The following is a 24,620-nucleotide window of genomic DNA, read 5'->3' on the forward strand; positions in this document are numbered from 1 at the left end:
GAAACAAAAAATGTTGGGCCGGGCCCCAGGAAGGTTATAGGCTCGGTGGCGAGGCCGGTCGAGGCCGCCTCGGCCGGGCTGGGTCCATTTCACAATAAATCTTCTTCTTCTTTCAAAATTCTCTTGAAGTACAACTTATGCACTTAATAGGAATATCTGACTGATTACAACACATGCTTTCAAAATTCTCTCTCGCGGGGCCCGACAACAAAGAACAAGGAATCGTTGAGCACTAACTGATACTGGGCTCGCGTCAGACCTATGTACAGAAGATTAAATTCATTCAAAAAGAACCCGGGAAACGTCGGGTGCATTCAGCTAGTATATAATAAAGCACACAGCCATGCAATCTCCACAGACAAACATTGGCAGTAGAATGGGCCGTACAGAAGAGCTCAGTGACTTTCAACGTGGCACCGTCATAGGATTCCACCTTTCCAACAAGTCAGTTCGTCAAATTTCTGCCCTGCTCGAGCTGCCCCAGTCAACTGCAAGTGCTGTTATTGTGAAGTGGAAACATCTAGGAGCAACAACAGCTCAGCCGCAAATTAGTAGGCCACACAAGCTCGCAGAACGGGCCCGCTGAGTATTAAAGCGTGTAGCACGTAAAAACGTCTGTCCTCGGTTGCAACACCCACTACTGAGTTCCAAACTGCCTCTGCAAGCAACTTCAGCACGATAACTGTTCGTCTGGAGCTTCATGAAATGGGTTTCCATGGCCAAGCAGCCGCACACAAGCCTAAGATCACCATGCGCAATGCCAAGCACCGGCTGGACTGGTGTAAAGCTCACCGCCATTGGACTCTGGAGCAGTGGAAACGCGTTCTCTGGAGTGTTGAGTCATGCTTCACCATCTGGCAGTCCGACGGACGAATCTGGGTTTGGTGGATGCCAGGAAAACGCTACCTGCCCGAATGCATAGTGCCAACTGTAAAGTTTGGTGGAGGAGGAATAATGGTCTGGGGCTGTTTTTCATGGTTCGGGCTCGGCCCCTTAGTTCCAGTGAGGGAAATCTTAACACGACAGCATACAATGACATTCTAGACGATTGTGTGCTTCCAACTTTGTGGCAATAGTTTGGGGGAAGGCCCTCTCCTGTTTCAGCATGACAATGCCCCTGTGCACAAAGCGAAGTCCATACAGAAATGGTGTGTCGAGATCGATGTTGAAAAACCTGACTGACCTGCATAGAGCCCTGACCTCAACCCCATCAAACAACTTTGGGATGAATTGGAACGCCGACTGCGAGCCATGCCTAATTGCCCAACATCACTAATGCTCTTGTGGCTGAATGGAAGCAAGTCCCTGCAGCAATGTTCCAACATCTAGTGGAAAGCCTTCCCAGAAGAGTGGAGGCTGTTATAACAGCAAAGGGGGGGCCCAACTCCATATTAATGCCCATGAATTTGGAATGAGATGTTCGACGAGCACATATGGGTGTGATGTTCGGGTGTCCACATACTTTTGGCCATGTCGTGTATTTTATATCCACAGGTTTAAATCTTTAATATCCACAGGTTTAGATATTTTATATCCACAGCCTTAAATATTTTATTTCCACGGGTTTAGATCTTTAATATCCACAGGTTTAGATATTTTATATCCACGGGTTTAAATCCTTAATATCCACAGGTTAGATATTTTATATCCATGGGTTTAGATATTTTATATGCACGGGTTTAGATATTTTATATCCACGGGTTTAGATATTTTATATCCACGGGTTTAGATATTTTATATCCACGGGTTTAGATCTTTAATATCCACGGGTTTAGATATTTTATATCTACGGGTTTAGATCTTTTATATCCACGGGTTTAGATCTTTTATATCCATGGGTTTAGATCTTCAATATCCACAGGTTTGGATATTGTATATCCACGGGTTTAGATCTTTAATATCCATGGGTTTAGATATTTTATATCCATGGGTTTAGATCTTTAATATACACAGGTTTAGATATTTTATATCCATGGGTTTAAATCTTTGATATCCAAAGGGTAGATATTTTATACTCACAGACTTGCATATTTTATATCCACGGGTTTAAATATTCAATATCCACAGGTTTAGATATTTTATATCCACGGCCTTAAATATATATTATATCCACGGGTTTAGATATTTAATATCCACAGGTTAGATATTTTATATCCAAGGGTTTAGATCTTTAATATCCACAGGTTAGATATTTTATATCCACGGGTTTAGATCTTTAATATCCACGGGTTTAGATCTTTAATATCCACAGGTTTAGTGCTTTATATCCACAGACTTAGTTATTTAATATCCACGGGCTTCAATTTTTTAAAGATCCAAGGAAGGACTTTGTATGGCAGGGGATGCCCATTCGGTGGCTGACTTTTGAGGCCAACTTTAAAATGTGGTTTGCCCAAGACAGATCACAGCTGATAGTGAGACCGAGGAGTTTGATCATGCCTGATAGTGAGAACCAGGAGTTTGAATGACTGAACTACTTCAAGAGAATAATTGTTAAGAATGTAGATTGGAGGGTTTGCTAGATGGTTCTCTCAGAGAGAGATAGTGCGAGTGTGAGATTTGTCAGGATTGAAAGACATATTCCAAGTGTTGACCAGCTTTTATTTGTTCAAGATTTGAAGCAAGGGAAGAGTCTGCAGCTTGCCTTTCTGAAGGATGATGGATGTCACGGCAGAGGGTGGAGTCATCAGCAAATAGGTTTTCCAGAGTCAGAGAGATCATTAATGAAGATCAGGAATAGGACTGGGCCCAGAACACTGCCTTAGGGTACACCAGCCTAGACAGGTAGAAGAGATTAAAGGATTCCGTTCAGAGCCACACATGTTGATTATGAGAGTGGAGGAAGTCAGTAAACCAAGTGTGGAATTGACCTTGGATGCTATAAGCAGAGAGTTTAGAGAGAAAGGCAGGATGCCAGAATCTATCTATAATTCCAGTAATCTCTGTGTGTATGTTTGTTTGTCTGTGACCGCTGTTTCTCGACAACCACGGGTCCGATATACTTTAAACTTGCCAGGTATATTGCTGGGGACCCGAGGATGTGCCTTTTCAAGGTTTCATATTAATCGGACAAGTAGTTACCGAGCTATGTCCAAAAAACGATTCAACCAATCAGAGAGCAGCGAGCTATCACGTGTGCCGAACGTGCCGAACAGACTCTGCCTCGGACGGCACATTTGAGAGCGTATTCATTTATTTCACGTTGGCAAACTATGTTGGCGTTAAACTATGTTTTAAAACTAATTAAAACTAATTTGCGATTCTTTCGCTTTCCTGCGCGTTTGGGCACGCTATGGCGATTTCTTTACCAAACTCCGCAAGCCGTTCGCTTTGGACCAAACCATTTCATGTAAATAGAGGGGGGGGGGGGATTGTCACCGTACTCGCAAGCCGTTCGCTTTGGACCAAACCATTTCATGTAAATAGAGGGGGGGGATTGTCACCGTACTCGCAAGCCGTTCGCTTTGGACCAAACCATTTCATGTAAATAGAGGGGGGGATATAATTTTAGATATATATATAGTACGGGCATGCCCTAGTGTATCAAAAGCACGAAATATGTCCAGAGAGATGGCCCTGATCTCATGTCTGTCACTGAGGGCCTCCATCCATTGTTGGGTAAGTAGAAGCAGCATTTCCAACGTGGAGTGAGCTTGTCTGAATCCAAATTGGTGATCCGAGATGAAGTTGTCGGAGAAAACTAAGGATTTCATGTCAACTGCGATGATGACTCCCATGACCTTGCTGATAATTGGAAGGAAGCTGATATGTGTGCAGTTGAGCAGATCAGATTTTGTACCTTTTTATGCAATACAGTGGTGTTAGCAGATTTATAAGCAGATGGAAGATGACCTAGTGCAAATTTAATGGTGACAAGCGTTACGCCTAGGTCCCCCGTCGGTGAAGTGATGCGAGTTGACAAAGTGGAAGACGCAAGGCGGCCATCTTGGATTTTGACGTGGCGACCCAATTTTCAATAGCTTTCTTCCATATGCCTAGATACACCCACACACACGATTAGAAGTTGGCACTTCGCTTATTTTTCAAGATATTCCGCTCACAAGGTTCAGACATACATGGCGGCGGCCATCTTGGATTTTGACGTGGCGACCCAATTTTCAATAGCGTTCTTACTTATGCGTAGATACACCCACACACCAGATTAGAAGTTAGTAGTTGGTTTATTTTTCAAGATATTTCGCTCACAAGGTTCAGGCATATATATGGTGGTGGCCATCTTGGATTTTGACGTGGCGACGCAATTTTCAATAGCGTTCTTCCTTATGCCTAGATACACCAACACACTAGATTAGAAGTTGGTACTTCGCTTATTTTTCAAGATGTTCCGCTCACAAGGTTCAGACATATATATGGTGGCGGCCATCTTGGATTTTGACGTGGCGACCCAATTTTCAATAGGGTTCTTCCGTATGCCTAGATACACCCACACACCAGATTAGAAGTTGGTACTTCGCTTATTTTTCAAGATATTCCACTCACAATGTTCAGACATACATGGCGGTGGCCATCTTGGATTTTCACGTGGGTTGCACCCACACACCAAATTCGAATGCGGTCCTTCGCTTACGCATGCACGCACACACGGACAGACGGACGGACGGACACACGGACGGAGGGGAAAACCATAGTCCCCCTTTCGCTCCGCGGTGCGACGGGGGACAAAAAGGGCAGAGAGGTTGTGCAAGAGCAAGAGAGCAGGTTTTAGGACTCATGAGCTGATGCTGTCCGGTCCGGTAGTGGAGTCAGCATCGAGGGCTGAAATGGCCTTCTCAGGTGAAAAAGACTCAGAGTCTAGGAGCATTTTGTATGACAGGGTAGGATGGGTGAGGGGTTGAGAGAAAAGAGTGAGGGGTTGGGGACACACGATTTGGAAGCAACCACAGAATTGAGGCATTCTGCCTTCTCACGAGCAGAGTCGGCTGTGGTGCCGTTTCAATAGAGAGAAGGGATGGAAGGGGAGCAAATACCAGAGACAGTCTTGACCAGGTGTCACCAAGTTTTAGAGGGGAGGGGAGGGGGGGGGGGGGAGAGACACTGAGATTGCCTTCAGTCAGATTAGCCTCCCAGGAAGAGAAGGGAAGTTGTTTCAGAGCAACTGCATCACCACAGGATTCACTGTACCATGGGTGGGAAGAATGGTCGGATAACTGAAGAAGATGGATTTCTCTCATCTCCCCTTCCCGTTCAGGCTGGAGTTCCCCAAGGCAGTGTGCTGGGCCCTGTGCTTTTTCTGGTCTTTATGAATGATCTCTCCGACTCTCTGGAAAATCCTCTGTATCTCTTTGCTGATGACTCCACTCTCTGCCGCTCCATTCCTCTTCCCTCAGATCGGCAGTCTGCAGCCTCCTCACTCTCTGAAGACCTGGACAAAATCACAGACTGGTCAAACATGTGGAACATGTCTTTCAAACCTGACAAATCTCACACTCTTACTATGTCTCTCCGAAAAGATCGACTGGACAACCCTCCCATCTACTTTCTCAACAATCCTCTCCAAGAAGTTCTGTCGCTCAAGCTTTTGGGTCTCACCATCTGCCATGATCTTTCTTGGGAAAACCACATTTCCAAGCTGGCCTCCAAAGCCAGTCGCCGACTGGGCATCCTCCGTCGTGCGAAGTCCTTCCTAGGCACACCTGAGCTCCTCACCACATACAAGGCTTTCATCCGCAGCTCAATGGAATACTGTTCTCCCCTATGGGCTGGTGCTCCTGCCTCACACCTGGCTCGGCTTCACGCTGTTGAATCCAAAGCTTTCAGAATCATTGGAATCTCCCGCGATGAAGCTATCTCTGAGGGCCTTTCACTCACTCACCGCAGGCAGGTAGGTGGTCTTTCTGTCTTCTACCGACTCCTCTCCGGCCTTGCTCGCCCAGCTCTCTCTGTGCTCTGTCCCCCAAATATTCCTACAGGTCGCACAAGATCTGCCAGCCACCCTCTGATGGTTAAACTGCCGAAATCTCGGCTCTCTGCTCACCTTCACTCTTTCATTCCTCTTTTCTCCTGCCTCTGGAACAAACTCCCATACTCACTTCAATCACACTCCTCCCTCCAGGTCTTCAAAACAGCTGTTCACCACCATCTCTTATCTTCCCCCATCCAAAACCTTGATCTTTTCTACCCCCACTAATTCACCCCAGATCCACCTTGTTTGAAATTCCAACTTCTTTCCTGGAAGTCTTGGCAGTGTCCATACGTTTTATACCTCTCCCACCCCCCCCCCCCCTTCCCATGCCTTCCCCCCAAAGCCCTCTCCCTCCCACAGTTCTCTCGATGTCTCCATGTCTCTCGGTCCCTGCTCTCAAATGTTGTGTTTGTGTCCTTCCCCCTCTCTCCCCATCTTGTCTACCGCTCCCGATGTTATTTGTTTTGTCTGTTTGTCTTTCTGTGTGATTAATGTTCGCTCTTTCACGAGCCTCGATCTTGTATACAAAAAAAAAGGAAAAAAAAAAGAAAAAAAAAAAAAGAGAAGAGATGTGCATGAGAGAGAGCAGATTTCTGTGGAAGAATTTCCAGGATGAGTTAATATCAAGGGCAGTAGATATGGGAGACCAATCCTGCAGAGAGATGGCTGCTTGAAGTCCCTGCTAATCTGCTTGAGTGAAATGTCAGACTCACCGGTGTTGAGGCAGCTCTCTGAGAATAGCCGGAGAGATGTTCACTTTCAAAAGCATACCATTAGATGAAGCAATTAGATCAGAGGAAAAGCAGGAGATATTTGTGAGAAGGTTAGTCATCACAAAGTCCAGAAGGGGGGGTGGGGTTGCCATTGGGAGAAATCATGGTTGGAATGTTTACAGATCGAGCCAGTCCTGTTAAATCACAGAAGTCCTTTGCTGAAGATGAATGGTGACAAAGGTACGAACGCCCAGCCAAGTTGCATGGTGACAATTGAAATTGGCACAAGGGCGGAAGAGAGAGTTTGGATGAGTGGATAAAAGTTTTTCCATGTTGTCTGAGAGAGATGTAGATGGAGTCATAACTGTTAGCTCGACAGTACAACACACAGACAAACAAGAAGTGGGAGCTAGCAGAGGGGAAGTCGAAAACCAGAGGTACTCCTGGGGATCGGGAGGTGTAAGGTCAGTACAAGGGCAGTGCGAAATTGAGTTGTTGATGTAAAGGGCAAATCCGCCACTGCGGAGTGGCTCAGGCCTATCACAAGTGAAGGAGGAGACAGTAACCAGATAGAGACACTAAGGAATCGGAGATGTCATGTGGGAGGATGGATTCTGTTAAAGAGGTGATGTCTGGTTTATCATCAGCAGCCTGGATTGAGAGATCTGTCAGGTTACAGTGGAGTATGTCAATCCCTTCCTCTGTGTGTACGTCAAACCCTTCAAACCCCCTCGGTAGTTTGTAAGCCTACTGCCCTTTGTTATTCAGCTCTTCCATGAGCCCAAACCATTGTAAAAAAGCATAGCACAATCAGATCATGGTGCCGATGAATGTGGCGGTGCACCTACAGGAGCTACATAAAAGGTATGCAGACTAGGTAAGCCAATATACAATGTTCAAACACATGTATGCCTTGGGAAAAATTATCCTAAACAACATACAGACATGTTTATTAGTTCAAACAAAGTCGTAAGGTTTGAAGTGCCAGCACAGAAAGATATAATCGATGCCAATGCATGCTTGGAGCATTGAGCAAAGGAAGCAAAAGTAACAGAGGTCCAGTGAAACTGATCTGACCTGCCAAGAATCCAGGGCTTGCCGATGCAGACTTAGTAACGACTCCTTTCTCTGGGCAACTTTGAGGCTCAGGTGTTTTTGAAATTTTTACAAGAGGTACAAATATCCCTGCAAACACACACAAACCTGTGTGGGGGTGAGGCGGACAAACAAAGTAACAGCCACAGTAACTTTATTGTATTTTTAGGAATGATTCTTACAATACGTTGGCCTTATGAACCACTATAGACAGGTCGGTGGCCTTTTGATTTTGATGGAGTTGAATAGAAACTAGTTTCACTGAAATTCACGACTGAGGTTTATGACAGCACTTGAATCCTGTGTACTTGCATCATCAATTAAACTTGGTCTATAAACAAGTCAGAGAAGCAAGGCAACACGAACACATTTAATGGCAGAAACTCTCTAAAGACTAAATAATGTAGCATCGTCAGCCTTTCGGCAGCTCAATTTAAACTTTATCAGAAAGTTAGGAAGGAATTTAGTCCCTGGACACAGATTTGAAAGCGGAGATGCTCAACAATGACTCAAGGCTGGCAGTTGGCAAAATGTGCCCTGGACCAGAGAATGATGAGTCAAAGCTTTGTGGGAATGATACATTGCCCTTTCTATCGGTATTGTATAATTGCTGCAGACTGAGACATAATCCAGGAGCGCACAAAGACTCGAGATGCTGGTTAACAATGAGTGGCAGGCGGAAAGCATCCCTGGAGCAAACAAAGCAACCAAAGTGCAAGAACTTATCAACCATAACAAACAATATGAAACAAAATAGTTGGCAGTTCCCTGTCATCTATCTATAATTCCAGCAATCTCTGTGTGTCTGTCTGTGTGTCTGTGTGTCTGTGACCGCTGTTTCTCGACAACCACGGGTCCGATATACTTGAAACTTGCCAGGTATATTGCTGGGGACCCGAGGATGTGCCTTTTCAAGGTTTGTAATTAATCGGACAAGTACCTACCGAGCTATGTCCAAAAAACGCTTCAACCAATCGGAGAGCAGCGAGCTATCACGTGTGCCGAACCGTTAATGCAATGCAAGCGTTAATGCGTTAATGCAAGGCTTTTCTTTTTTTCCCTCTTCTCTTTCTACTTTTCCTTGCGATTAAATTGCAAACAGCCAAAATAGGTTGGCGCTAATTGAATAATTGGCCATTAACACTAAAATAATCGTAACTGCGATATGCCAACTTCCGGACAGTGCAGCCTTCCATGTTGCTGTTGTTTGCAGCAGCTGTTTGCAGCAAGGCAAGGCTTTTCTTTTTTTCCCTCTTCTCTTTCTACTTTTCCTTGCGATTAAATTGCAAAAAGCCAAAATACGTTGGCGATAATTGAATAAATGGGCATTAATAGATAGATAGATAGATATGCGATATGCGAACTTCCGGACAGTGTGCGCGTTACGAGCTGACCGCCATTACGGTACGTAATTCGATTTCTTATGCGCATTATTTCTCCCAATTCAGTCAGAGCGAAGGGCGGAAGCGAAGAGCGTTGTTATTTTTTGTTTACGGGCGTACGGGCGGGGTAGAGCGTACGGGTAGCGTTTTTTTTTTTTTTTGGCAAGGAACGGGCACCCACGTACGGGCAATGCCCTAGTTACATCAATTCCAATACAACAAACGCCAATTTTTACACAAATCACAAGCAATCTGGAAGCAGAACCACCTTTCCTCTTCAGGCCTGAGTTTGATTGCTGACCCAAATCTGAGGCTACAAGCGATGATCAAGTTGATATCAGGATCCCCACAGATTTCTTATGAAACTATTCCTGGTTTTTATCCAGGTAAAATTTCCCTTTTTCAAGGTCACATTTTCTCCAGAAAATACAGTGAATAAGTTATTACCCACAGTTCCGAGCTCGTGGCACAAACAGTAACGCACAACGTGATAAAATGTTGATGCACCAGAAGTGGTTGATGCTGAGGAACACGTTAACATTTATAGTTCGGAGTATTGTTACTGAAATAAATAATTATGCGAGGTAGTTTTGCCTTCTTTTCATACAATTATGTTTTACGCTTGTGTTTCTCTGTCTTAATCAATCTCTGTCTTAACCTCAAAAATTATGTCAAGAGATCTTGGAAGCTGAAGAACATCGAAATTGTACCAATGATAATATTGGAGCAACAGGAATGATGAAGAAGAACATCACTGCTATTTTAAAAACCATCCCTGGGACTCCGTTCCACCTCCTGAAACCCATAAATGGAGATACCAACCAACCAACAACCCCACACACACACACACACACACACACACACACACACACACACACACACACACACACACACACAGTCTTGCCCAAAAATATTGGCACCCTTGCAATTTTTTCAAATAATGCACCATTTCTTCCAGAAAACTGTTGAAATTTTAAAATATTTTGGTATCCACATATGTATTTCTTTGTTTTGCAGTGGAACAAACCAATAAAAGGTGAAACTACAACAGCACTCAGGAGAGAGCATACCTCCGCCAAGGTGAACAGTTTACATTGTGCATCCCACTGATATAGTCAGGTTCACTATGTCAATAAATTATATTTCGTTCAAAATCATGGTAGATTAGCAAACCTATACATTTTTGGAAAGGTTATAGCATAAGGAAACTAAAAATCAATGTTTACATTTGGAGAGATACCTGTATGGCGGCCATTTTGGATTTTCAAAATGGCCACTGTAAAATACATATTTTGTTCTATTTCTGCCTCTAATTACCCTAAAAACTTTTTAAAATATACTAAACCTATATTTTCAGGGACAAGGAATCCAATGAAAGTATCAAATTAGTGCTATGGGGAATGGTAAGACACGAATCAAAGGTTTTGAATTGCAAAATACTGTCTTTATATTCGCGATAAGTTGCATAATCAAATACATGTTATCATTTTGTACAGGCAGTTAATAACATCAAAATGTGTCACAATAATTCATATCACCAAACATACACAGGCAGTCAGCAAAATCATATATACACATGCAGTCAGTATAACTTCACATCTACACAGGCAGTCAATGACAAAATATACACGGGCAGTCAATGGCATCAAACATACACGATTACAGAATATGCCATTTAGAGTTCGTCATCACTGTCCTGTGTGTCGTATCCGACAATATAGTCCGCATCGTTTTCACAGTCCGTTCCACACAAGCAAAGGTCGGTCAAATTGATTGGCAAATCGAATTGGTCGAATGGTCGATCGAATCGAATTCGATGAATCGAATCGAATTGGTCGAATCGTCGATCGAAACGATTGGTCGAATGGTCGAATGGTCGAATGGAATTGGTCGATTGGTCAAATTGGTCGAATCGAATTGGTCGGAATTGGCAAATGTAAACATTGATTTTCTGATTTTCCATGTAATAACGTTTCCAAAAATGTATATGTTTGCTAATCTTCCATGATTTTGAACGAAAAAACATAGTGAACCTGACTAATAGGCCGGATCTGGATTCGGACCTCAACCAAAATCGAATCGGCTTGTTCTTGTCACCTAAACAACTCATCACTGCGTATTTGCCATGATCTTTCCTGGGAAAACCACATTTCAAATCTGGCCTCCAAAGCCAGTCGCCGACTGGGCATCCTCCGTCGTGCGAAGTCCTTCCTTGGCACACCTGAGCTCCTCACCACATACAAGGCTTTCATCCGCAGCTCTATGGAATACTGCTCTCCCCTCTGGTCTGGTGCTCCTGCCTCACACCTAGCTCGTCTTCACGCTGTTGAAACCAAAGCGTTCAGAATCATTGGAATCTCCCGCGATGAAGCTAACTCCAAGGGCCTTTCACTCACTCACCGCAGGCAGGTTGGTGGTCTTTCCGTCTTCTACCGACTCCTCTCTGGCCTTGCCCCCCCAGCTCTCTCTGGGCTCTGTCCCCCAAATATTCCTACAGGTCGCACAAGATCTGCCTGCAACCCTCTTATGGTTAAACTGCCAAAATCAAGACTTTCTGCTCACCTTCACTCCTTCATTCCTCTTTTCTCCCGCCTCTGGAACAAACTCCCTCACTCTCTTCAATCCCATTCCACCCTCCAGGTCTTTAAAACAGCTGTTCACCACCATCTCTTATCCTCCCCCATCCAAAACCTTGATCTTTTCTACCCCTGCTAATTTCGGTCCCTTTGTGTTTTATACCTCTCCACCCCCCCCCTTCCCACGCCTCCCCCCCCCCAATTTTATACCTCTCCCCCCCCCCCTTCCCACGCCTCCTCCCCCCAAGCCCTCTCCCTCCCACACTTCTCCCTGCTCTCAAATGTTGTGGTTGTGTGCTTCCCCTTCTCTCCCCATCTTGTCTTCCGCTCCCTCTTTTTGTATATTTTGTTTGTCTGGTTGATTTGTTTGTGAAATAAATGTTAGCTCTTTCACGAGCCTCGATTCAGTATACAAAAAAAAAAAATCCACCAATTGTATTCATAACTCGTCCATAACCTTTTAAAATATCATGTTATATGTCGCTTTTCACCCGATCTCTCAATGGTGAAGAATCACTTAAAAATTAAATAATTATTGTAGCCGAATCCATATTCAGATCTTCGCCAACATCGACACGATTAGTCCTTGTCACATACCCAACCTGTCCACCAAGTTTCCTTCAAATCCGTCCACAACTTTTTGAGATATCCTGCTATGTATCGTTTTTGGCCCCATCTCCGAATGGTGGTCACTTCAAAAAATTAAATAATTCTCATATCCGAATCCATATTTCTGATCTTCACCAAAATCTAATCTATTTGTCCTTGTGAGACACCCAACCGGTCCACTAAGTTTCGTCCAAATTTGTATATCCAAGTTTCGTCCAATATCCTGCTATGTATCGTTTTTGGCCCAATCTCTCAATGGTGAAGAATCACTTAAAAATTCTAGTAGCCGGAACCGGATCTTCACCAAAATCTAATCATTTCGTCGTTGTCACACATACTACCTCTCTGCCAAATTTCGTCCGAATCCGTCCACAACTTTTTGAGATATCTTGTTCACAAACGGACAAACAAACTCACAAACAAGGGTGAAAACATAACCTCCATCCACCTTTGGTGGAGGTAAAAAATTACTAAATCTTAGCTTATTCCACACAGAAATCCTAAAATGGCCCGGACAATATTATTGGCACCTTGTAAAAGTTGTTAAAAATAATTGGATTTCAAGCAGGTGATTCTCCTTTACTTTGAATTGAACTGTGGTGAGTTCAGGTGCCTGCAATATGTAAATCACTCATTCAACCAGTTTGAATAGAGAAATGGAGTCATTCTGCCGTTTTGTGTCACTGCGCGGACCGCAATGAGGATGGAGAAAAGGAAGAAAACCAGAGAATTGTAGCTCTTTTGTAAACAAAGAATAAAAAGAGAATTCTAACCAGAGAATTGTAGCCACTTATCCAACGAAGATATTGTAGTTTTGTATTTTTAATTAATTTTCTGAAATTTGTAGAATTTGTTTTTAATTTGGAAGTTGTTGGTTACGATGTGTCAACAAAGGTGGAAAAAGTAAAATTGAATGCATTTTAATTCCAGGCCATAAGGCAACAAAAGGTGAAAATTTTGAAAGGGGGTGTAGACTTTCTATAGGCACTGTACGTACACACATCCACATATACATATAAACGCACATACACAAACACACACACAGATATATTAGGTACTTGTAAGTACTTCCAAAAGCTATTCTACTTGAAGTTATAACCTTAACTTATAAGCAATTTCCCAAGTTTTCCCAAGTTTTCCCAAGTTTTCCCAAGTTTTCCCAAGTGGGTGGGAGTGGGTCTTGGTCGAGCTGTTGATACTAATCTGCGAAGATAAAACAATACACGTGGCACGTCCTTTATACGTATATTATTACAAACGGCGAAATGAAATAAAGTATCAAGATATCAAAAATGCATTTAGGGCTCTGGATAATAGAGTGAAGCAATAGTTGAGGATTTCAATCCGATTGTCCCACAAGCTTGCATTTACTTATGGACATTAAAGATGCCACGTGCTTTTTGAAAATGGCACGCCAATGTAGGCTGCTGCTCCAGACAAACTACAACTTACAATCTTAGCTTCATGCAGAGGGTTGTAATCACCACCACAATGGCGAGGTGGCTAATGCCGAACCAAAACTGACGTGTTCAAGAGTCTCTCTCAAGAGCACGATCAGACCGACACAGGCAGACGATTCCACTTGTGGGAAAAAATGGGGGAAGATGGAAGGGAGCTATCTACTATATAAGAGAGATGTCTGTCTGTCTGTCTGTCTGTGTCGCCATTTGTCTCAGAGTTGGCTGAACAGATCTTCGTCAAACTTTCGGAGGTTCATCAGTGAGTGCCTGGGAGTGTTTTAGGCAAAATAAATAAATAAATAAAAAGATCGTTTTTTGGAGAAAGAAAAATATATATATATATCGCTCGATAGTGCCGAAGCCTTTCTAAATTAATGACAGTTATATACAAGTACATATTCACATAAATAAATAAATACAAAACAATCACCAGACATTTGAATACAAATAAATCAAACAATTCTGGAAGTGTATGAAGTTGGTGGTACGGCTTCTTCTTCTTCCTGATCGGCATCACACAACTCAGAAACGTGATGAACGCCACATTCACCCACCAGCATATAGATGAACCCCCTTCCTCTCCTGCCTCCCCCCTCCCCTCCCCTTTCCTGCCCCCCCCCCCACCCGTTCCCTCCATCCCTCCCCCTACCCCCCCTCCCATCCTCCCCTTCCCCCCATCCCCTCCCCCCTCCCCTCCCCTCCTCACCTCCCCTTCACCCCCTCCCCCACCCGGCAATGCCGGGTACTTCTGCTAGTAAATTATATAATTTGAAGGAGCTGTTCATGTGTATGACACATTCAGCTCGCTATGGAACTGGTCCTGCTGGTGGGAAAATTGTAATAGGTAGAAAAGCCTTTCGCTGTTCTGAGCAGGTACTCACCATGATTTGGTGGGCACGTGAAGTAGCGAACACTACGAACACTGCCGTCATGCTTTCCTATGGGCTGATCCAACTCGATACCAGCCCACTGGCCACTTGAAAACTGTGTTGGGCCCATAAACCTCAACACTCCACTCTGCAGGATGAACGAAGACAAGGGCACCGTGACATTTGTCCTGATAAATCAGTCCAACTCACTCCTCACTAATACTCCCCCCACATCCTCTTCCCCACAACAACAACAAATATAGTCTCCTCACCCACAAACCTAGTACCATATCATCAATAACTGTGAAATGATCGACTCCAATCATGTATGATTACATTTTCATGAATCGATGAGTAGGTATAGTGGAGGGCCTGCAGCATTAGGATTTTGTGAAAGAGCTCAATAAGTATCAAATTCAATCTCTTTAGACAAAATATCTCTTCCTTAAAATGTGAACTTGTTAATCCTTTTTAGGGGTGAGGGACAAAGGAAGGGAATGTTGGAGGATTTGGGTAGAAAGGTCATGGTTGAGGAGTTGGAGAGGAAGGAGGTGTAAATAATGAGGATTACTGGGGTATACATAGGTGAGGATAGGTGAAGTGCCAGGGGTTTGGGGAGGGGAGGGGTCAACAGGGCTCAGTAGCATTACCATCCAAATCAGTGGGTAATGATGATGGGGGTACAGGGTCAAGTCCCACATATGATGTGTATTTGTTCATTAAGTACAAATATCCTTTAAATCCCAGAAATAGTGCATTTATGTCTCATAACGTCCATGTCATGTAACAGTAGACGAGCCAGGCAAGTGCGGCATTTTGTGTTAATAGTTGTTATCCATGGGCAACTTGTTCCTGATGGGTGGTGATTGGATACCAGTGTTACGCTTGACTTCGAAGGTCATTATTAGCTCATGAAGGTCGCATGGGGTCAAACCTGCCAAAATCATGAATTTTGTTCTCAAACCTCATAATGGGGAACAGCTGATGGCAAAAACCTTCTAACATTGAGATATCCTGCTATGTATCGTTTTTGGCCCTATCTGCCAATGGTAAAGAATCACTTTTAAAATTCTAGTAGTCGAATCCGGATCTTCACCAAAATCTAATCATGTCGTCCTTGTCACATACGTGACATCTCTGCCAAATTTTGTCCGAATCCGTCCACAATTTTTTGAGATATTTTCTTCACAAAGACAGACAGACAAATGAAAAATCACCCATAGAGCGACAGTTGGCAAAACAGAACAAAGTAGAATGGCACTCGGTCGAGCACCCTTTTGGCCTAAAAAATAGTTAGTGGTTGAATTCAGTGACCTTTTTTTTTTTTTTTTTTTTTTTTGTATACAAGATCGAGGCTCGTGAAAGAGCTAACATTAATCACACAAAAAGACAAACCGACACACAAAACCGACACACAAAACACAAAAAACAAGGGGAGCGGCAGACAAGATGGGGAGAGAGGGGGAAGGACACAAAAGAGAGGGGGAAGAGGGGGAAGGACACAAACACAACATTTGAGAGCAGGGACATCGGGAGGACTTGGGGGGAGGTGGGAGAGGATTAAAACATATGAACACTGCAAGGACTCTGGGGTGAATTACCGGGGGTAGAAAAGATCAAGGTTTTCGATGGGGGAAGATAAGAGATGGTGGTGAACAGCTGTTTTAAAGACCTGGAGGGAGGAGTGGGATTGAAGGGAGTGGGGGAGTTTGTTCCAGAGGCGGGAGAAAAGGGGAATGAAAGAGTGAAGGTGAGCAGAGAGCCTAGACTTTGGCAGTTTAACCATAAGAGGGTTGCAGGCAGATCTTGTGCGACCTGAAGGAATATTGGGGGGACAGAGCACAGAGAGAGCTGGGGGAGCAAGGCCGGAGAGGAGTCGGTAGAAGACAGAAAGACCACCAACCTGCCTGCGGTGAGTGAGTGAAAGGCCCTCGGTGTTGACTACATCGCAGGAGATCCCAATGATTCTGAAAGCTTTGGCCTCAACAGCGTGAAGCCGAGCAAGGTGTGAGGCAGGAGCACCAGCCCAGAGGGGGGAACAGTATTCCATTGAGCTGCGGATGAAAGCCTTGTATGTGGTGAGGAGCTCAGGTGTGCCAAGGAAGGACTTCGCACGACGGAGGATGCCCAGTCGGCGACTGGCTTTGGAGGCCAGCTTGGAAATGTGGTTTTCCCAAGAAAGATCATGGCAGATAGTGAGACCCAAAAGCTTGAGCGACAGAACTTCTTGGAGAGGATTGTTGAGAAGGTAGATGGGAGGGTTGTCCAGTCGGTCCTTTCGGAGAGACATTGTAAGAGTGTGAGATTTGTCAGGATTGAAAGACATGTTCCACTTGTTTGACCAGTCTGTGATTTTGTCCAGGTCTGCAGAGGGTGAGGAGGCTGCAGACTGCCGATCTGAGGGATGAGGAATGGAGCGACATAGAGTAGAGTCGTCAGCAAAGAGATAGAGAGGATTTTCAAGAGAGTCAGAGAGATCATTGATGAAGACCAGAAAAAGCACAGGGCCCAGAACACTACCTTGGGGAACTCCAGCCTGAACAGGAAGAGGAGATGAGAGAAACACATTCAGGGCCACACGTTGACTACGACCAGAGAGGAAGTCCACCAGCCATGCGTGGAGATTTCCATGGATACCAAAGGAGGAGAGTTTGGTGAGCAGAGCAGGGTGCCAGACCGTATCGAAGGCACGTGAAATGTCAAGGGAGACAGCTCTAATTTCCTGTTTGGCGTTGAGGACCTCCATCCATTGTTGAGAAAGCAAAAGCAGCATGTCCAGAGTAGAGTGACCAGGTCTGAAACCAAATTGATGATCAGAGATCAAGCCATTGGAGAAGAGGAAAGATTTAATATCTGAAGCAATGATGGATTCCATGACTTTGCTGATAATTGGGAGAAGGCTGATTGGTCTGTAGTTGCTGGGATCTGTTTTTGCACCTTTTTTGTGCAAAGCGGTGATGTTGGCTGATTTCCAAGCAGATGGCAGATGACCTTGAGCAAAAGAGAGGGTGAAGAGAACAGAAAGAGGGAGTGAAAGAGCAGAAGAACATGATTTTAGGACCCGTGGGCTGATGCCGTCAGGACCAGTTGCAGAATCAGAGTCGAGGGTTGACAGAAACTTTTCCACCTTGTCAGGAGGAAAGGACACAGAGTCCAGGAGCAGCTGGGTACGACTGGGTACGGTGGGTACAGAGAGGGATGGGTTTGGGACACAAGATTTAGAGGCAAACACAGAGTTGAGGCATTCAGCTTTTTCACGTGCGGAGTCAGCCGTTAAGCCGTTTGAGGTGAGGGAGGGGACGGAGGGGGAACAAACACCAGAAACAGATTTGACCAGACGCCACCAGGATTTGGAAGAGGGAGACAGATAAGAGAGTTCGGTCTTGAGAATGGTGAGATATTGTTTCCTGGCTCTCCTGAGGGTGGACACACACTTGTTTCGGGCTTTGTGAAAGGAAATGAGATTTCCTTCCGTTGGATTTGCTTTCCAGGAGACGAAGGCAAGTTTCCAGGAGACGAAGGCAAGTCCCTGAGGATGGTCAGAGAGATGTCCACTTTAACAAGGACATGATCAGATGATCCGATTGGAGCAGAAGAAGAGCAGCAGACATTTTCAGGGAAGTTAGTCATAACCAAGTCCAGAAGAGAAGATGTTCCGTTGACTGAGATCCGGGTCGGGAAATTGACAGATTGTGTCAGTCCCAGTGAGTCGCAGAAGTCCTTTGCTGAGGAGCCATGGCTGGTGAGAGAGGTACCCACACCCAGCCAACTGGCATGATGACAGTTGAAATCACCACATATGAGGAAGAGAGAGTTGGGATGAGTAGATAGAAGTTGGTCCTGCGTCTGCGACGTAAGGGTGAAAGGTGCGAGGAGAGCTCGGCGGGTGAAGTACCAACCGAGAATGGGGGTGTGGAGGTTGAAGGGGGTGGCAGTGGGGGAGGCATTGGAAGGGAGGCTGAGTAGGGTCGAGGATGATGTGGTTGAGCTTGAAAGTGGTTGGATGTCAATGAAAGCTAGTCTGTTGGGAGCCGTTGGTGAGGTATGTGGATGGACAAAAGGACCACCGAGGCACTCGGAAACATGGTGGTGGGATGATGAGGTTGGAAAGAGGATTGGCGTGGGGAGGGGGAGGTTCGGGGAGTGGCGGAGGGCGGGGGGTGCGGGAGCGGAGGCGGCAGAGCATGGGGGTTGTAGGGCAGCCAGGAAGGCTGCAAAGGGGGAGGTGGCGGGGGCGCAGGAGGCGTGTGGGAGGGTGTTCGGAGGGCGCTTGGATTCGGGGGAGGGTCAGGGAGCGGTGTTCAGGATTGCGGGGCAGATGGCGAGGGAGGGGTGTGGTGTGGTGGGGGTGAGTTGCTTGGGGGATGGGGTGGGACAGGTCGTTGTCGACCCAGATGGAATTAAAGGAAGATGGAAAAGATATATGGAAATGCTGTTGAATACAGACAATGAATGGGATGGCAACATCGAGAGTAACCCAGTTTTAGGACCGGCAGAGAAGATAACTGAGAAGGAAGTTGAGGAAGCGATAAAAGCAATGAAGGGTAGAAAAGCGGGAGGGCCAACGGGAGTTGTGGGAGATATGTTGAAGGCAGCAGGAAGTTGGGGTGTGAAGAGAATGACAGAGATCTGTATTCTGGTGGTGAAAGAAGGCTGCATTCAAGTGGCTTGGGAACTGAGTACCCTCGTCCCTCTACACAAGGGGAAAGGTGACCCTCTGGAGTGTGGCTCGTACCGAGTGATAAAGTTATTGGAGCATGGAATGAAGGTCTTGGAAAGGGTATTGGAGAGGAGGATAAGGAAGAAAGTGAAGATTGACGAAATGCAGTTTGGATTCATGCCAGGAAGAGGAACGACAGACGCGCTTTTCATTGTGAGGCAGTTGCAGGAGAAGTACATGGAGAAGAGGAAGAAGTTGTTTCTTGGGTTTGTTGATCTGGAGAAAGCATTCGATCAGGTACCACGCAAAGTATTGACATGGGCATTGAGGAAGTTAGGAGTGGAGGAATGGTTGATCAGAGTAGTGATGGCAATGTACAAAAGAGCGCGCACAGCTGTAAGGACGAAGGACGGGAACAGTGGTGGTGAGTTTGAGGTGAAGGTGGGAGTGCATCAGGGGTCAGTACTAAGTCCACTACTATTTGTAGCTGTGATGGAGGTGCTGGCTCAGAACGTAAAGGAGGGTTTACCGTGGGAGTTGTTGTATGCAGATGATCTGGTGTTGATTGCGGAAAGTATGGATGGACTGAAGGAAAAGATGAACACGTGGAAGGAATGTATGGAGACAAAAGGTCTGAAGGTGAATATCGGAAAGACGAAGGTGATGGCAAGTGGTAAAGCATGTGGTGAGGTGGAAAGAACTGGGAAGTGGCCCTGTGCTGTGTGTAGGAAGGGTGTCGGAGTGAACTCCATTCAATGTACAATGTGCGCTGAGTGGGTTCATCAAAAATGTAGTGGTCTGAGAGGGTCATTAACCAGTGTGGCAGCTACATTCAAGTGTAAGGTGTGCACAGAGGGAGCTGCAGATGGAGGAGATGTTGAGTTGGATCTTGGAGACGGCGTCAAGCTGGAAGGTGTGAAAACATTTTGCTACCTCGGAGACATGCTGAATGGAGAAGGTGGATCAGACTCGGCAACGGTTGCTCGAGTGAGATGTGCATGGAAGAAGTTTCGGGAACTGAGTGACGTGCTGATGATGAGGGGAGTGTCGTTGAAGCTGAAGGGAAAGGTGTATGCTGCATGTGTGAGAAGTGTTATGATTTATGGGAGCGAGACATGGGTAATGAACGTAGAGCAGCAACGAAGGTTGGAAAGGGTGGAAATGCGAATGGTTCGACGGATGTGCGGAGTATCGCTGAGAGAGAGGAAGACAAATGATGAATTGCGAAAGATGATGGGAATAGAGCCTGTGATTGATGCTGTGAAGAGGAACAGGTTGAGATGGTTTGGTCATGTGTTGAGGAAGGATGAAAGTGACTGGTTGAGAAGAGTGATGGAAATGAATGTAGAAGGAAGCAGAGGACGGGGAAGACCGAGAAAGACTTGGCTAAAGATGGTGGAAGAAGAAATGCGGGCAAGGGGGTTAACAAGGAGAGATGCAGAAAATAGGGCAAAATGGAGAAGATTGTCATGGGGACCGCAAGGCTAACCCCCGCTCTAGCAGGGAAAATGGCCTTTAAAATGCATGTTGTTGTTTTTGTATTGCTTTTATCGCTTCCTCAACTTCCTTCTCAGTTATCTTCTCTGCCGGTCCTAAAACTGGGTTACTCTCTATGTTCCCATCCCAGTCATTCTCTGCATTCAACAGCATTTCCATATATCTCTTCCACCTTCCTTTAATTACATCTGGGTCCATAACGATTTGTCCCACTTCATCCTTCAAGCAACTCAGTTGTAATTGTCATGGTTCTCTTTTTGAGGCAATGTTTTTATGGCCGGATGCCCTTCCTGACGCCAACCATAATGATATAACGTTGTTCCATAATGATATAACATTGTTCCATAATCATATAACGTTGTTCCATAATGATATAACGTTGTTCCATAATGATATAACGTTGTTCCATAATGATATAACGTTGTTCCATAATGATATAACGTTGTTCCATAATGATATAACGTTGTTCCATAATGATATAACGTTGTTCCATAATAATATATCGTTTCTTACAAAGTTACTTAGTCGGGTTTCCGGTGGCCTTCACTGTACATTTGGTTATACGTTACATTTGTTGTCTCATTGTAAAGCGATTTGCATTTTCTTGCTTGTGGTGTCCTTGACACTAGAGGGGCCACATGGTAATTAAACAGTCAGGTTTGTTAATCTCTCATTAAGTTGAACATTTGATTAATGTAAAGGTATGGTGGCATGAATACGTCAAAACACACACACACACACACACACACACACACACACACACACACACACACACACACACACACACACACACACACACACACACACACACACACACACACACACACACACACACACACACACACACACACACACACACACACACACACACACACACACACACACACACACACACCTCTGATAAGTGTCCAAATGTTCAAAGCATTACCTTTCGCCCACTAATCGTGATACGCTGTCCTGGAGTTAATTCCGTGTTGACCTCCTCTTCTCCACGAGATGCCTCAGCTTCAGGTATGTCCGACTGGTCTGCCAAAGGTACCGTTTTAGGCATCGCAGCAGCGAGTAAGGCTCGCATCTTACGAGCGACCATAGCCATGTCAGACATTTCCAGGGGCAAGTCGGCTGGATTTGGCACCAGGTCCCGTGGTAGGAGCCCTCGGACATTCTGCCAACAACAATTGGGAATGATATGACAAGTGGGCCAAACATAAAGGGTCATCACATTAAGTTAGAAAAACAGGATACTTTTAGTCTCTTCTGTGGGAGCTTTATTTATTTAAAAATTGATAATTGAAAGCTACAATTAACAAGAAGAAAAAGACATAAAATGTCATAGCTGTTGTTCTGTAGACAGAGAATTTTCTCTTTTTCCCTAAATGTGTCCATCGCCGCTGTGGTTTTAGTAATTTTGCTGTACGGAGTTAAAGACCGTCAGTCTGCCATCTTTGGTTGGATTACAAAACAAAATATTCTGCATTTGTATATTCTCATGTATCGTCTTTGTGCCGAGTTTGAACAAGATCGGTAAATGCATGTCGGAGAAAAGGTCGAGGATGTGGTCAATATCGGGTTTTTTTTACAACTAATATGGCCGCCAGTCTACCAGTCGGCCATCTTTGATCAGATCGCAAAATAAAGTGAGGTGCATGTGTACGCTATCATGTACTGTGCTTGTGTCGAGTTTCAACAAAATAGGACCATGCGTGTTGAAGAAATGTTTGGAGACACATTTAAGTAACAAATTGGCTGCCAGTCGGCCATCTTTGATCAGATCGCAAAATAAAGTGAGGTGCATGTGTACGCTATCATGTACTGTGCTTGCGTCGAGTTTCAACAAAATAGGACCATGCGTGTTGAAGAAATGTTTGGAGACACATTTAAGTAACAAATTGGCTGCCAGTCGGCCATCTTTGATCGCATCGCGAAAGAAAATGCTTTGCATGTGCATACTTGTATTGTGCCAAGTATGAACAAAATCAGTCCATCCATCTTGTACCAACTTTGGTCAAATCCCATCATTGGTTCACAAGTTATTGCAGAAACAGGATTTTTACCGAACATGACCTCTGACCTATGACCTCGTGACCCCACATCTAATCAGTTCATCTTTGTCTCATTACACATACCTGCACCAAGTTTGACTTAGATCCCTTTTTATTTATTTTTTTTTATTTGTTTTTGTATACAGAATCGAGGCTCGTGTAAGAGCGAACACATTGACCATGAAAACATGCACAGACACATAAAACATACAATGAAGGGAGCGGGAGACGAGAGGGGAGGGAGAGGGAAGCACACAGGCACAACAACAGTAGAGAACAGGGACATTGAGAGATCTGTGGAAGGGGGAGGGCTGGAGGAGGGAGGCGTACACAGTATAACGCAAATGAACACGACTAGGAATTTCAGGAAAGAAGTTGGGGATTCAAAGAGTCGATTTTGGGGTGTTTTAACGGGTGCAGAAAAGATCGACGTTTTGGATTGGGGAAGATAAGAGTTGGTGGTGAACAGCTGTTTTAAAGTCCTGGGGGGAGGAGAAGGATTTAAGAGAGTGAGGGAGTTTGTTCCAGAGGTGGGAGAAAAGAGGAATGAAGGAGTGAAGGTGAGCAGAGAGTCTGGATTTTGGCAGTTTAACCAGAAGAGGGTTGCTGGTATATCTTGTGCGACCTGTAGGAATATTTGAGGGACAAAGCAGGGGGAGCAAGGCCGGAGAGGAGTCGGTAGAAGATGGAAAGACCACCAACCTACCTGCGTGTGGTGAGTGAGTGAAAGACCCTCAGAATCAGCTTCATCGCGGGAGATTCCAATGATTCTGAACGCTTTGGTTTCAACAGCGTGAAGACGAGCTAGGTGTGAGGCAGGAGCACCAGCCCAGAGGGGAGAACAGTATTCCATTGAGCTGCGGATGAAAGCCTTGTATGTGGTGAGGAGCTCAGGTGTGCCAAGGAAGGACTTCGCACGACGGAGGATGCCCAGTCGGCGACTGGCTTTGGAGGCCAGATTTGAAATGTGGTTTTCCCAGGAAAGATCATGGCAGATAGTGAGACCCAAAAGCTTGAGTGACAGAAGTTCTTGGAGAGGATTATTCAGAAAGTAGATGGGAGGGTTGTCCAGTCGGTCTTTTCGGAGAGACATCGTAAGAGTGTGAGATTTGTCAGGATTGAAGGACATGTTCCACTTGTTTGCCCAGTCTGTGATTTTGTCCAGGTGTGCAGAGAGTGAGGAGGCTGCAGACTGCCGATCTGAGGGAAGAGGAATGGAGCGGCAGAGAGTGGAGTCATCAGCAAAGAGATAGAGAGGATTTTCCAGAGAGTCAGAGAGATCATTGATAAAGACCAAAAAAAGCACAGGGTCCTTCAGCCGTTCTGAAGTTATCGCGGTAACCAAACCCTATCACAGATGGACGGATGGACAAACCGCAAACATAATGGCTCCGGCGACCTTGTCGATGGAGGCATAAAAATGTGGGCGGCAAAGTCTCAAGTCAGAGGAAGGAAACACAAACAGTCAAGTGGATACAGAGATGGCGTACAGGTTGGATCATCATTCCTGGGGCATGGGCCAATGGCATCAAAGCAGCTTTCTGGAGAATTAAATACACCAGGTGACTTACCATTGCCAACTTAGTCGGGGTCAGGATTTAAACTTGCAATCAACAGATTAAAATAACTATGCAGAATTCGGCCAATTGAGCAAATCCAGAACCAACAATGAAAGTAGTTTTTTGCGTTGAGCATGGCACCACCTTAGTGGGAGCCTGAGTGGATTTTCTTTTTTTTTTTTAATACAAGATCGAAGGTTCATAGTGGAGCTGGCACACACATACACACACACAC

At 45.0% G+C, this 24,620-nt stretch overlaps 2 protein-coding genes across 11 annotated transcripts in view; both read right to left on the reverse strand.

Annotated features, from left to right (window-relative positions):
- The window catches only part of LOC144893586 (uncharacterized), an 896,812-nt gene that overhangs the window by 678,654 nt on the left and 193,538 nt on the right, over positions 1-24,620 (reverse strand). The window lies entirely within an intron of this gene.
- Positions 1-24,620, reverse strand: part of LOC137416991 (CAP-Gly domain-containing linker protein 4) — a 142,075-nt gene that overhangs the window by 34,376 nt on the left and 83,079 nt on the right. For 5 of the 10 annotated variants that reach the window (XM_078784115.1, XM_078784116.1, XM_078784110.1 and 2 more), the window contains 3 exons: positions 21,713-21,949; positions 14,640-14,775; positions 7,714-7,821 (listed from right to left, as the gene is read on the reverse strand). In XM_078784115.1, the coding sequence (XP_078640241.1) occupies positions 7,714-7,821; positions 14,640-14,775; positions 21,713-21,949 (481 nt within the window). Of the gene's footprint in view, positions 1-7,713; positions 7,840-14,639; positions 14,776-21,712; positions 21,950-24,620 lie in introns of all 10 variants that reach the window. The other 5 variants (XM_078784114.1, XM_078784113.1, XM_078784108.1 and 2 more) reach the window with 1 other exon arrangement.

The sequence above is a fragment of the Myxine glutinosa genome, chromosome 9 (assembly GCF_964187855.1).
Source record: "Myxine glutinosa chromosome 9, kmMyxGlut1.1, whole genome shotgun sequence".
In the NCBI taxonomy this organism is placed as follows: domain Eukaryota; kingdom Metazoa; phylum Chordata; class Myxini; order Myxiniformes; family Myxinidae; genus Myxine; species Myxine glutinosa.